General features: G+C 46.4%; 1 protein-coding gene across 17 annotated transcripts in view; it reads right to left on the bottom strand.

Moving 5' to 3' along the window:
- INPP4A (inositol polyphosphate-4-phosphatase type I A) overlaps nt 1–12,561 on the bottom strand; it is a 118,323-nt gene that overhangs the window by 47,970 nt on the left and 57,792 nt on the right. For 16 of the 17 annotated variants that reach the window (XM_064481875.1, XM_064481869.1, XM_064481880.1 and 13 more), the window contains 3 exons: nt 7,961–8,031; nt 6,821–7,029; nt 6,186–6,230 (listed from right to left, as the gene is read on the bottom strand). In XM_064481875.1, coding sequence (XP_064337945.1) covers nt 6,186–6,230; nt 6,821–6,926 — 151 coding nt within the window. In that variant the 5' untranslated portion in view covers nt 6,927–7,029; nt 7,961–8,031. Of the gene's footprint in view, nt 1–6,185; nt 6,231–6,820; nt 7,030–7,903; nt 8,032–12,561 lie in introns of all 17 variants that reach the window. The other variant, XM_064481872.1, reaches the window with a different exon arrangement.

Consider the following 12,561-nt stretch of genomic DNA (forward strand, 5'->3'; position numbering starts at 1 on the left):
CATTAATAACTAATCGAACTTCTAACCAACTGAGCTAAGCAGCCACAGAGTAAGCTTATGGTGCCCCCGGGTCTCTGTGTGATGTATGTTGGAAGCAAATTAAAATTCTATGTCAAAATAAACAAAGCTTTTTTTTTCTTTAAAGGAAGTCAGTGTTCATTTATTCTCCTTAGAAGACTCATATCAAATGCAAGATTACTAAAAATGTGACTTTTTTTTAGAACAAAAGGTACCCTGTAGAACTGTTTCAGTTAGAAAATGTACTGTACTAAGCATTTTGAAATAGATTATAAGACTCAGATACTCCTATCATAGAAGGGACCCACAGGAAAAACGATCATATTTCATTGAATCTGACATGCTGTTGTAAGATACATTAGGGAGGGGGAAAAAAAAGGTCCACTGCCATTAGTCTATAATATGCCAGTGATTATAAGATACTTTCTGATTAAAGAGATATTAAAAGATGAAAAAATATCCATCTGTAACTGACGAAATACACGGTAAATCAAAGCTCAACACTAGTAAAAGAATCAGCCTTTCTGGAGGGGCAGTCAACACGCTCCAATGTGCTGCAAGCCTGTGGTTAATTCCCAGGGCTCTGAAACAGTGACTTTGACCACGTCTTCACTGCTTTCATGGAGGAGAGGGTTTTTAGCAGTCTTTACTCCTGCTCTCAGCATTCACATTGATTTTTTTAAATGCTTGCTAGTGACTTAAAATTCAGAAACTGGTTTTTACTTCTGCAAATTCATTTACTTGTGAAAATTAACCCCTTTGTCCTATCTTCTCATGCGTCTTTATAGACTTTCATTACGTATTGGATATAATAAAATACAAACAGCTTAGGTTTTCAGTTCAATGGATTTTGATGATCATATACACCCATGTAACCATCATCAAAACAAGATAACTTCTTCCATCAAAGTTCCCTCTCATACATCCCAGTCAACTCCTCTACCTCTGCAACCACTTTCTGATTTCTGTCACTTGCCTGTTCTTGAATTTCTAATGGAATGGTTTTAAGAGTCATATATATTGCATATTTATATACTGATAATTCATTCTTTAAAAAAAAGATGAATTATATTCCTTCTTAAGAATGTATCAAAATTTACTTACCAGTTCTACTGTTAACAGACATCTGGTTGTTTCCAGTTTTGAACCATTATAAATAAAGGTGCTATAAACATTCTTATTCATGTCTTTTTCTGAACATGTTTTCATTTCTTTTGCATAAGCACCTAAGAGTGGAATTTCTGGGTTATAGTAGAGTATACGCCTAGCTCTGTAAGCAACTAACAGTTTTCTAAACTAGTTTTTCTGAAGTGGTTGTATCATTTTACAATCTCACCAGCAGTTTACATGAGTTCCGGCTGCTCGGCACACCACCACCATTTGGTGGGGTCAGTTTTTTTTCAGTTGTTTTAATTTGCACTTTCGTGATGGCTAATGACGTTTAGCATCTTCTCACCATGTGCTTATTGTTCATTTTTATAACTTCTTTTGTCAAGAGTCTGCTGAAGTCTTTTGCTTATTTTTAAACTGAATTTTTTTTTTTTTTTTTTTTACTGTTGACTTGTAAGCATTTTATTCTGGCTCTGTCCTTTGTCAAGTATGTGTTGTATTTTTTTTCCCCAGTCTGTGGTTTATTCACTTTCTTAAAGATTTTTTGATGTTTTTATTTTAGACTTTTAATTTTAGGGAGTGGCAGGCAGATAAAATGTCCCTCTGCCTGAAAAAGCATCCACGTCCTAACCCCTGGAATCTGTGAGTATATACAGGCAAAAAGGACGTTATAAATGTGATTAAGGTCATGGAATCTTGACATGGAGAGGTTATTCCTTATTATCTGAGTGGGCTTAATCTAATCACATGAGTTCTTAAAAGTAGAAGAGGAAGATATAAGAGTGAATTAGATGCGACAATAACAATAACTTTAAAAAAAAGGAGGCAGGAGTGATTCTAAGCATGAAAGGCACTTGACCTGCCATTGCTGGCTCTGAAGACAGAGGAAGGGTCCACAAGCCATGGAATGTGCATGGCCTTTATAAGCTGAGAACAGGGCACAACTGGTAGCTAGCAAAGAAATGGGGACCTCAGCCGTGACTAGGAAACATTGACAGTGTCACCCCAGAATTACAGTCATTCCCCTTCACCTCCAAGTGAAAGTTAAGGAGTTTCAGAACAAGCAAAGAGCTCTATTTTCAGAAGAAATATGTTACACTCAGAAATGATGAAAACAAATCTTACTTTAAAAGGCAAAGATACTGGGGTTAGGGGGAGGAATGGGGAACTCAGACCTAAAACCAGAAAGTCATTCTGCCCACAATCTGAATGAGCAAGTAAACAGATCCCCACCTAGAGCCCCCAGAGCATCTTGCTGATACTTTGATTCTGGTGTTATAAAACTCTAGGTAGAAACCCAGCTGAGCCCTTTGGGGTTTTGGCCCAAGAGAACTGTAAGATAGTAAGTTTGGGTTGGTTTCAGGTGTTATACAGTGGTAATTTGTCATGGCAGCAACAGCAAACTAAAGCATAGAGTCAGTGCTTTCTGACAAGAAATCTTTGCCTACCCTGAAGCTGCAGTTGTGAATTATTCTTTGTTTTCTTCCAGAAGCTTCAAGGTTTTATTATGTTTAAAGTTCTCTTCTATTTCTTTTATGATGTCTGTCTCAACAGGAATCAAGAGATTTGACTGTTCCATTTGCTTTCCCTTCTTTAAGCTACACCCTTACATGACCCTGGTCTAGTCCCTCCTGGCCTGCCTTTTCATCATGCAAGGTTAGGACATTTGAGTCTCTCAAGCACAAGTGATGGCAGATAGGCTGAGACATAGCAGGTGGCCAAAGGCAGGAAAGATTGAGATCAGTTTAAGGGCTAATGGGCCAACTGCCACCTTCAGGACACACCTTCCTACACGTGACATTCTCTCCTGGCCTCGTCTCCACCCAGCCTATATAAGTATCACCCGAGGTTCAACTCCTAGCTCACGTTCCGCAGCTTCCAGGAGGCTTTCTCTCAGTGGCCCACAGTCCTGTCTCCTGTTTATCACTTACATCACTCCACTGGCATATTTCCACAGAAACCATTAATCTCTGACAGGTATGCCTTGTTGCACCAACCAGATCATATGCAGTCCCAGCTGAATCGATGCTATTGAGGTAAACAGTAGGTAAGACATACCACTTGACTCAGCAATTCTATATCCAAGAGTTTACCCCAAGGAAATAAGGAGCAAAATATACGAAAGATCTGTGTATAAGTATGTTCACTGTAGTGGTGGTGATAATGGCAAATTAGAAAGACCTAAGTGTCCCACAGTAGGAGACTGGTTAAAATAAACATGGCCAAGCCACACGATAGACTCTGTTCAGGCATCCACGATGAGGCAACGTTGGCTAAAATGAAAAGACGCCAGTGATCTTTTGCTACATGAAAAAATCACGTTAAGAACACTAGAATGACATTTTTGTAAATAATTCCATCACCTCCGCAACCAAAAATCATTAAAATTCTCTGTACAGCACTGCGTGGGTGTAAAAAAACATGTGGAAGGAAATACACCAAAATGCCAATTGTGACTACCTCTCTCTGATGGGTTTTCTCTTCTAATATTTTCTTTCTGTATTACAGGTTTTTAAATAAGTACTTCTTAATTTTAAACTTTTATTTTTATTTTAAGATAAAATATTTGACCAATCATCTGGCTCCTACTCTTCACATATTAAAAAAAAAACTGTGGTAAAATTCATTTACATAAAATTCGCCCTCACCTTTTAAAACCGTTTCTTTCTCCACCTGTCTGATTAACATGACTATATCACTGCTCCGGCTTTGCCAGATTCAGAGAAGTCCTGATTCGCATTACAGAGGTGAAGATTTTTAAATTAGTTATGCCAACTCTCCTTCTCTCTCTACACTCAGTCACTCTTTTTTGTTGTTGTTGTTAAATCCGTGTTCTGCATTATTAAAGCCAAGCAAATATTATTCATTAGGGATTTCTTCTCCTTCTCTCCTGTGTTGCACCCTGTTTCCTCGATCTTTCTTCTCAGTTTATTCCCTCTTCAGGGCAGAGCACAGCCTCCACTAACATCCAGAAAAAGGATGTGGGGTGAACTAAACTTATCTGAGACCCTGCATAGTGAAACAAACCTCTTTCTAGTGTCACACTGACACATCATCCAGTTGAGCAGAGAACTGTAGACGGAAAACATTTTTCCGCTCAGATTAAAGACACTGCCTCGCTGTCTTCAAGCTTCCAGTGTCCCTGAGTCCCTCCATGCCAGCTCCATCCCTGGCTCTTAGGAAGCACCTGTTGGTTTCTTCCTCTCTGGAAGTTTTTAGGATCTTCATTTTATTCCGAGTGTTCTGAAATTTCACCATGCTGAGCTCGTTACAGGCCCTTCTCAACCACTATGCCCGGACTTGGTGGGCATTCTTAACCTAGAAGCACATTCTGAGTTCTGAGAGACTGCTTGTACTGCTTCTTGCTAATTCCCCACCCCAATTATGTTCTTTCTTATTTTCTCTTCTAAATGTTGGGCCTCCTGAATTTGCTAATTTTCTATCTCTCTCCCACTTTCTATTTGGCTTTTAAAATTTTACTTTCTGGGTAATTCCTCAAATATCTTCCAACCTGTGCTGAATTTTAAAATACTATGTATTAAAAATGACTATAACTCAGTAAAAAAAAGTTTAAAAAAATAAAATACTATATTACATTTTAAATTCCTAAGATTGTACGGGTTCTTCAATTGTTTTTTTCTTCATAGTTTCCTGTTTTTGTTTTAAGGATATACCATCTTCTCTTGAGGACACACACTGTAATTTCTTTGACATTTTCTTCTACTTTCTTCAATATCTCTGTTTCTTCCAAGTTCTTTTTTTTTTTTTTTTTTTTCATGTTGTGGGCCTTCCACAAAGGTCTGGTGATCTACTCTTTCATTTTGTTTTAAATCAACTTTGAAGTATAATTTATATGTAAAATGTACCCAACACCACTGTCCAGACACAGACCACTTCTGTCACCCAAAGGGTACCCTGAACCCCTTTCCAGTCAGTTCTCACCCTCACTCCTAGATAACCACTAGCCTGTTTTATCTCACTACAGACTGGTCCTTCTGAGTTTCACATAAAAGGAATCACACAACATACGGGCTCTTTGCACAGTGCCTTTGCAATGCACACATGGGTTGTGTGTGTATCAGTGGTCAGTCCTTTTCCCAGCTGAGCAGCTGTCCACTGTGTGCATGTAACATAGTTAATTTTCCTGCTGATGGACATGTGGTTGTTTCCAGAGCTGGCTGTTATGAATAAAGCTGCAATCAACATGCATGCACCGATCTTTGTGAGCACCAATAAATACCCATTCATTTTTAAGAATGAGGTGTCTGAAGGTTGAGGTGCATGGGTGGGCTAGGCAGCTCCCATGACAGTGACTTGGGTGCCTCGCCGGCTTGCTTTGATTCCAGAAGGCCAGCAGCTCTTTGTCTTTTTGTGGGGAGTGAGAGTGGGTGGTTTACTTTCTCCAGAGAGAGACCCTCCTGCCTGGCAGAATTAGGATGAGAGGAAGAGGGGAGGGCAGAGGAACACCAGAGAGCGCCAAATCCTGGAGAAGGAGCTTCTGCAGGTAAGCCACAGAGAAGCCCACTTCCTGAGCCCGGAGCCGGCACAGCCCAGGACAGTGGTCAGGATGTTCTCTCATGTGATGCTCAGGAGAGGGGAGCACCCACGTGCCATCACCTCCACTCATGGAGTAGAGAGCCGAGCAACAGTAAGCTAAACACACCCCTACAGCACCTTGCGGCCAGGGGCTGACAACGCTGGCCAGAAACCCCGTCTTCTCCCCACTCCCTGCCCCTCCCAGAAGGGCACGAGAGGGGAGGGGAGGGGAGGGGAGGCTGTCTTCCCTGCTCTGGATGGGCTCACCTCCTGCCCTGCTCCCCACTGCCAGCCTGGGTGGGGCACGAGCTGAGACACGAGTCCTGAGGGCAGGCAGCCTCCAGGGTCTGCTCCCACCCACGGGATGTGCAGAGCAGCCTGGTGGTGTCACCATCTCAGAAACACTTTAGCAGCAGTGGTGGCAGCAGCAAGATTTCTGAGACAAACTCACGCCAGTCGTGGGGTTTTTGTTTTTTAAGCAACATTTAGTTTAAGACAAAAAAATGGAAAAAGGCACCTACCTAAGCTGAATTCTAAAATGGGCTCATCTGGATCTTGTATATTTCCTGTATTCAAAAAAGAAATGACAGGAAAAATCATCCTTGATAAACTTTTCCATGCTTTCAGATTTTATGCAAAAAACCCAACCCACTGGTGGGGATCATTTCACAATGTATGTAAAACCAAACCAGCAAGCTGTACATTTTAAACTTACATCAAGTAAAACTGGGGGAACCCAGCACTCTACTTTCTCTTCCCTCCCAAGTTGTTCTATGAGTTGATTTCTTCGTTTTCTAGACATTTTGTTTAGCAATTCCTCAGAAGTCTCCGACCCCGAGATCAAACCCCTCCCGCTTGGGTCTGCACAACCACAACACAAAGGGCTTTTACTATGGCCAGGGCACTGGCCAGAGAGGAACTGGGGACGTTCCCATGTTGTCTACTCGCAAATGAGCCCTGGAGGTGCCCACGCAAACTGAAAAACTGATGGCTGGCAGGTTCCAGCGGAAGCAATTCCCAGGGAGAGGGCTGACTTCCACCTATTCTTGTTCAACTAGAGGAATGCCAGGCCCGGCCCTCCCAGCGCTGCCACGGTGCGGGGCCCGCACACTGAGAGCTCCCACCAGGAGCCCAGGGCAGGCCCCGTGAGGCTCACCTGCCAGAGAGAGGCCAAGCATGTCAGCTGCCACGTCGATGGTGGAAGCCCGCTGCATCGCACGGGCCCTGGCGCCATGGCGAGGGCTGTGCTCTCTTGCTGTCATGGTGTCATTGGTGATGCTGTGCTTCCTGTTCCTGGGTCAGACCACGCCTGATTCCCCGGGAAGCACTGTCACCAAGCCCTAGTCCCCTAAAGTGGCAGCAGTTCTGAGAAACAGGAACAAACACCGGTTAAAACACACACAAACACACACACACACACAGGGGTGGTGACAGAGAGACACTGTGCTCCCATGGAGAGAGCATGTGACCTCCACGGGCAAGATGCAGTGAAGCCAGGGTCCTCTGGCAGATGAGGCAGCTGGGTGGAGAGCCTGATGATCTAGGCCCCGTGTAATCACCTCTTCCTCTGCCCTCGCACACACACCAACGTGGCCCGCTCACGGGATCCCATAGAGAAATCATGCTCTCAACAGAGACATGCCACGTTAAACAGTGGCTTAAATTAAATCGTAAACTATGACTCTTGAGATTTTCCTGTTTGCTTTATTATGCTTTTCCATCAGCAAGTCTCAGAGAATCTTTAAAGTCTTAAATCAGTTCACTCCCATCTCTGTTGGAAGGACAAAGATGCAGGAAGAGGCTGCTGCGTGTGGGCCAGGGCAGCAAGGCTGAGCGGCGGGGACCTTGCCCTCTTCCTCCCAGAGCTACAGGAACTTCACGTGTGTCAGCCTCGGGCTCTCTCTTTCCCGCCAAAAGTGACAACCCACGCATCACTACTGTGGATAGTGCTCTGTGTGGATATAGGGGTCTCTGGGCAAAGGGCCACCGCTGGCTGAGCCAGACAGACACCCCAGCCCAGCTCGGAACTCACATGTTGCTCTAAGTGGATTAATAAGCAGCAAGGAATGAGTGTCATGTTTTCCTGAATCGATATGCTACAATTCCTGCTCGCTCTCAAAAGGACCAAACTTTAGAAGTTTAGATTATTAGAGTGAGCAACAAGATTGGTTTAAAACACCCTTCTCAAAGGTCCCCATATATCCAGACACCCTTGTCTTCTCAAAGTGTGTCCACACACCTTTGCACCTGAAGGGCCTATGGTCCTGCTCTTCAGTTAATTCACCAAACAACTTACTGGACATGTTTGTTCTTGGACCAGTAGAGACATGTGGCATTTCTTCATAGAAGCACATCCAAATCCATCATCTAAAAATAGAAAATTATAAACAAACTGGTCAAACACGAAGTTCTCAGGAATACTTATTATAATGTGTATGTAATCATGTCAGTGCCTAGAAACATCGGGAAGCCAAGAGCTACCACGTGCTCCCCTGAGCTCCACACATCAATCTAGCCGTTTGGCTCAAAAACAAAGTCTTTGCACAAAGCCCAAAAGAATGAGAGACAGAAAGTACCTATTCCTGTCCCCCTCCCAGGGTGACCCAGGGGAACTGGGGCCTGCCCCGAAGAGCCGCCCAGGCAGTTGCGATGTGGTTCGGGGAAATGTGGAGGGAAGAGTCTGAGCCCCAGTATTCCTGCTCACAAACGCCAGCCACCCCGCCTTCCGTGGAGCAGGACGCCCAGGCTCTGACTCTGTCCCCGCACCATTGGGGGGCTGTCTGGCAGATGGCAGGGCCCAGCGCAAGAGCCATCTGAAACTGAGGGGACAGGAGGACCAGCGCGCGGGGCCCTCAGGCAACCCAGGCTTCCCCTGCGGGCTGTGCTCCTCCCCTCCCATTGGGGCCCTGAGCAGGGAGGGCAGCAGCCTGACTGGGGAGTCCCAGCCGAAGTCACCAAGGGGAAGACTCACTTGTTTGCTGACTTTAGAAGGCATACATGTCAGGACAACGGGGGAGACTAGGAAAGCACCTGCAGCTCTAACCCCTGTATTTCAGTGATGCTTATACAAATGAACAGCCACCAAAACACCAAAAACACAAGCAGCAAAAGGTATGAGTTCATAAGATGAATACATGTGGAAAATATATTGGAAAAGTGACCAAACTCAATTGTACTAATGAAAGCAATGCTAAATGTACCTATAGTCACCTAAGCAGGCTTCTCAAAGAGGTTTGTTCCTTCTTCTAACGAGAATACGCTTTGCTGGCAGACGTAGGGGAAACTCTATACATACTGTTGGTAACATTTTAGAGAGGTGGGAGTATTTCAGAAAGCGGTTTGACATTATTTATCAAAATCTGTAAACAGTAACAAAATTCTTGCCTGTAGTCCAGTCATGACAAACACTGGAACCAACCTAAATGCCCAGCTACGGGTAAGTGCACTCTGGGACGTCTATGAGACACTATTATACGGCTGTTAAAAAGATCATAACAAAGCCAATACACACATGAAAAGTTCTTCAACCTCATTAGTTGTCAGGAAAACGCTAATTATAACCATGAGATACCTCTGCACACCCACTAGAAGAGCGAAAATGAAAGGCAGACAGACACGAGTGCTGGCACAGGCTGTGGAATTAACGGGGGCCCCGACACACTGCTAGTGGTGCGTAAGATGGCTCAGCCATGCTCGGAAACCGGCGGGACCTACTCGCCCTGCACCTGTACCCACCCCATGACCGGTGTGCAGCTCAGACCGGAACTGCCAACAGGAAACACAACCCAAGTGTCTGTCAACAGTAGAATGGACAAAACAACACAGGAGACTCTTAGAACAGTGTCAAGGGGGAAAGCCAGACCCCTTATTCTAGGCAATTTTAGGCAATCCCGTCTCTGTGACGTCCGAGCACTGGCCAAATGAGTCTGTGGTGTCAGAAGTCAGGGCAGCCGCACCTCTGGGGGCAGGGCTGACTGGGGGAGGGGCGGGAGGGGGCTTGCGGGGCTCTGGGGTGCTCTGTCTCCCGATGCGGGCACTGAGTCCATGAGTGGATTTACTGTGGGAAAACTCACCAAGCTGTACGTGAACGATCTTTATACCCAATAAAAAGTTTAATTCTTTTAATGAGTATAATAAAGACAACACAGCATGAAAAAGTGTTTACATCAGTTCTGCATCCTATATGTTTTTAATGAAATGTTCTACCTGTGCTCGGCTAATGCTGTTCTAAAAGACAGGACAGAGAGGGACAGAGCCAGTAGGAGATGGCATTGAGGTGATGGCCATGTTTGGGGGCGTGACCATGGGGAACCGCTTTCTTTCTTAGCTATCACCCTCTTGTGTCACTGAAAGTTGCACCCCATGCTGGCCAGAGGTAGAGGCGGCACCCTGGGCCTGAAGGGGCTCCAGGAGGGCTTCTTGGCCTTTCCCCTTGTGTCCTCAGCATTCTCTCACTGTGCCTGGCTGTCCTGCTCAGCTTGCTAGTGAGCTGCAGTCACCCCTCTTTACACAGGACAGTGGGGACATGCCACCTAACAGAGGGGAACATCGGTACTCCAACGTCCCCCTCAAGGAGGTTCCCCAACCCTCCTCCCCTTGCAGGGTGTCCCCCCTACACCCCCCGCCCCTTCCCCTTCGAGGCACCTTGAGACTCCAGATAGACGTGCTTAAAGGGGAACACCCACAGGCTAATTTTATACTTGCTAGAATTCATGGATCAGAGAAGCTTTTAGGTCAAAAGCACTTTAAAAGCCGCTTCATGCTTATATGGGGGCATCTAATTAGGATCTGCAATTTAAGTCATCAAGACCCAAAACATAAAGCTAATTTGACAGCTGAACTCAACTTCCCTTATTAGTCTCATTAATTTAAGGTAATTCACCAAGGATTCTTACATTCCCAAGGTCCTTGTCTTTCCTCCTAGCCCCAGTGAAGACCAGAGCTCATTAGCAAGAAAAATTGCACTTAAAAGAGGACAACAGCGGTGTGTGAGAGTTGTGTAGGGGGCTGGAATTTTTTTCTTTGGGGGCAAGAAAGAAGCAGTAACTCATAAAACTGCCTCATCTTCTCATTCTGTGAAAGACATGTGTCTCTTCCATCCCGATAACGTCCCCTCCACCCTGTAGGGACAGGGAGATATGGCCGAGGGGAGCATAGGCATGATGAAGAGAATGTTAGGATAAGTGCATGGGATTCATGAGGGTCGGCAATGACTATCCGAAGCTTCTCCAGGAACTGGTCTTGGGAAAGGCCTGCCCTCCTCCTCAAGGAGTCTCAGGCCTGGGAGCGGTCTGCAGGCCCTTCCAACTCTGTTACTTCTGCTGATTGGGAACTGAGGGAAGAGGACTAACCAGACAGCTCCATGTGTATCTGTCAGAACACTGAGGTTCTCCTGAAAATCATCCTAAAAAGGAGCTGCAGAGGAGGTCACGGAAATCCAGACAGGGTGACTTCCTCAAGGTCACACGGAGGCAAAGGCTGAACTATCAACATTGACCCCAAGCAGGAAGCCCCCATACAGCTGCTCTCCCCACCCCTCCGCCCCCATCGCTGTCCCTGTGAGCAGCAAACAGGCCAAGGGCAACCTTCACGGTGCCCTGCTCTCCGCCGGGGAAAATCAGGCCAACGCTGGGTGCGTCAGAGCAGCCCCTGAGGAGGAGGCTAGTTCAGGAGTCGAAAGGGGACGTGATTTCTCTCAAACCCCTGCAATCCAAGGTGGCCAGAGTCTCTGGTGGATGTGGCGTCACACTGCTCACCGGCACCGAAAATCACGACTAGCTATAATCTGAGAGAGACAGCGGATCCCTCCCGTGTGAAGCCATCCCTGCAGCCAAGAGCCCTGCCTCACAGAGAATCCCTAACTACCTCGGGCGACGCCCATCCCATGTAGCAGTGCGATGACTGGCTGGGCACCTTGTGTCTCGTGAACATTAGACTTCAAGTCCTTGCTTCCTCCACATCCTCCTGGGTACCAAGCTCAAGCCTAAACGTGGACCCAGGGTCTAATGACACCCACAGAGTAAAGACACCATGGAGGTGCGTGGCAGACTGCACCTGCCCGCCAGGCTCCCCGACCCATCAGCCCCTCCAGCCCCTCCCAGCCCCTCCCAGTGCAGGGAAGCGGTGAGTGCAGACGCCCCACACCACAGATGGAGACGGTGCAAAGGCTCATGGGAGCCTCCCACACTCTTTGCTGGATTCCCGGCTTCGGGGATGGGTGGGTAATTCCACGGCCCCAGGGTAAGGTGGAGTCACGCGATGGAAGGAAACTAGGTCCCTGAGACTGCGCAGCAGGAGCAGAGCCCCAGCTCCCGGCTGTTCCCCACACACAACCTACGCTGAGCTTAACCTGAATAAGAAATAAACCTTTGCTGTGTGAGGCCACTGAGACTTGGGAGGTAGGTGGTGGTTAGAGCAGCTAATGTTAGCTACTTGACTCAAGTCTGGCACGTTTCAGGCGCTCAATAAATGGTTATGATGAAAGTAAAAATTACAACCACTAGTTAAAACTTACTGCACAATGCCTGGGAAAGAAGGGTGTTCTGTGCTCTGGAGGAGGTAGCCCAGTTCATGAGAAGAGCGCCCACAGGTGGCTGGGACACCACCACAGGGCTCCAGGAAGTGCAAAGAGGACAGAGAAGGAAAAAACTCCACTTTAGCAGGTAGCCAACCAGACAAACCTGTCACCTTCTCCTTTCCAGGTCAGGCCCCTCCCCTTTGAGGTGGCCCTAGGGCTGCTAATTCAACCAAGAGAGAAAAAGGGACGCATCTCCACCACTGGCACCCAAATCAGCCTCTGGTCCCATGGGTTCCCTGGAGTCAGCTGGAAACTGAGGCCACCCAGACCCAGTCTATACCCAGCAAGAAACTTGATACCCTTGGGGATTCAGGGCCACC

The sequence above is a fragment of the Camelus dromedarius genome, chromosome 33 (genome assembly GCF_036321535.1).
Source record: "Camelus dromedarius isolate mCamDro1 chromosome 33, mCamDro1.pat, whole genome shotgun sequence".
NCBI classification, from domain to species: domain Eukaryota; kingdom Metazoa; phylum Chordata; class Mammalia; order Artiodactyla; family Camelidae; genus Camelus; species Camelus dromedarius.